This window comes from Puntigrus tetrazona, chromosome 7 (genome assembly GCF_018831695.1).
Source record: "Puntigrus tetrazona isolate hp1 chromosome 7, ASM1883169v1, whole genome shotgun sequence".
NCBI classification, from domain to species: Eukaryota; Metazoa; Chordata; class Actinopteri; order Cypriniformes; family Cyprinidae; genus Puntigrus; species Puntigrus tetrazona.
Window position 1 is genome coordinate 8,243,753 of NC_056705.1, and position 534 is coordinate 8,244,286.

At 44.8% G+C, this 534-nt stretch overlaps 1 protein-coding gene across 2 annotated transcripts in view; it reads right to left on the bottom strand.

The window, feature by feature from the left end:
* LOC122349633 (aryl hydrocarbon receptor nuclear translocator 2-like) overlaps positions 1-534 on the bottom strand; it is a 21,366-nt gene that overhangs the window by 4,772 nt on the left and 16,060 nt on the right. For both annotated transcript variants that reach the window (XM_043245750.1, XM_043245749.1), the window contains exon 9: positions 186-327. In XM_043245750.1, coding sequence (XP_043101685.1) covers positions 186-327 — 142 coding nt within the window. The remainder of the gene's footprint in view (positions 1-185; positions 328-534) is intronic.

Here is a 534-nt window from a genome sequence, read left to right on the forward strand (position 1 = left end):
CTGAAGTGGATCAAAAGTGTGTGTGTGTGTACGTGCAGACATTTTTATGGAAGTGTATGACCGAGCCCTGAATGATTTTTTTTCAGCCATTGCTCCACATCTGGATTCAGTTCTCTCCTCACGCCACTAAAGAGGAGTACTGGAGCGGCACAGTCACAGAAAGCCAGTGAAGGGACGGCGCTCACCTGGCCGGAGAAGGGAGGTCGGCTTCCGGTCCAGGACACCTGGCCGGCGTTGATCTGTCGGGAGATCTGAGTCAGGTTCTGTCCGGCTGAACCGGCTGTGGACTGGATGTCATTGACTCCCGGGACGTGGATCACAGACGAGCTGAAAGACAAACACGTACCACAACGTGTGACTGCATTAAACCAACACATCCTCTTTAATCTCTGTGATTCATCTTTTTTTTTGTTTTTAACAATGCTCCATTAAAGACCCTTTTACACCAGTGCTATTTTAGCATATTTGATATGCTATTATATTTTTAATTAATATTTTCAGCTTTTATATTTTCTGTCTTCATTTTAATGTTAG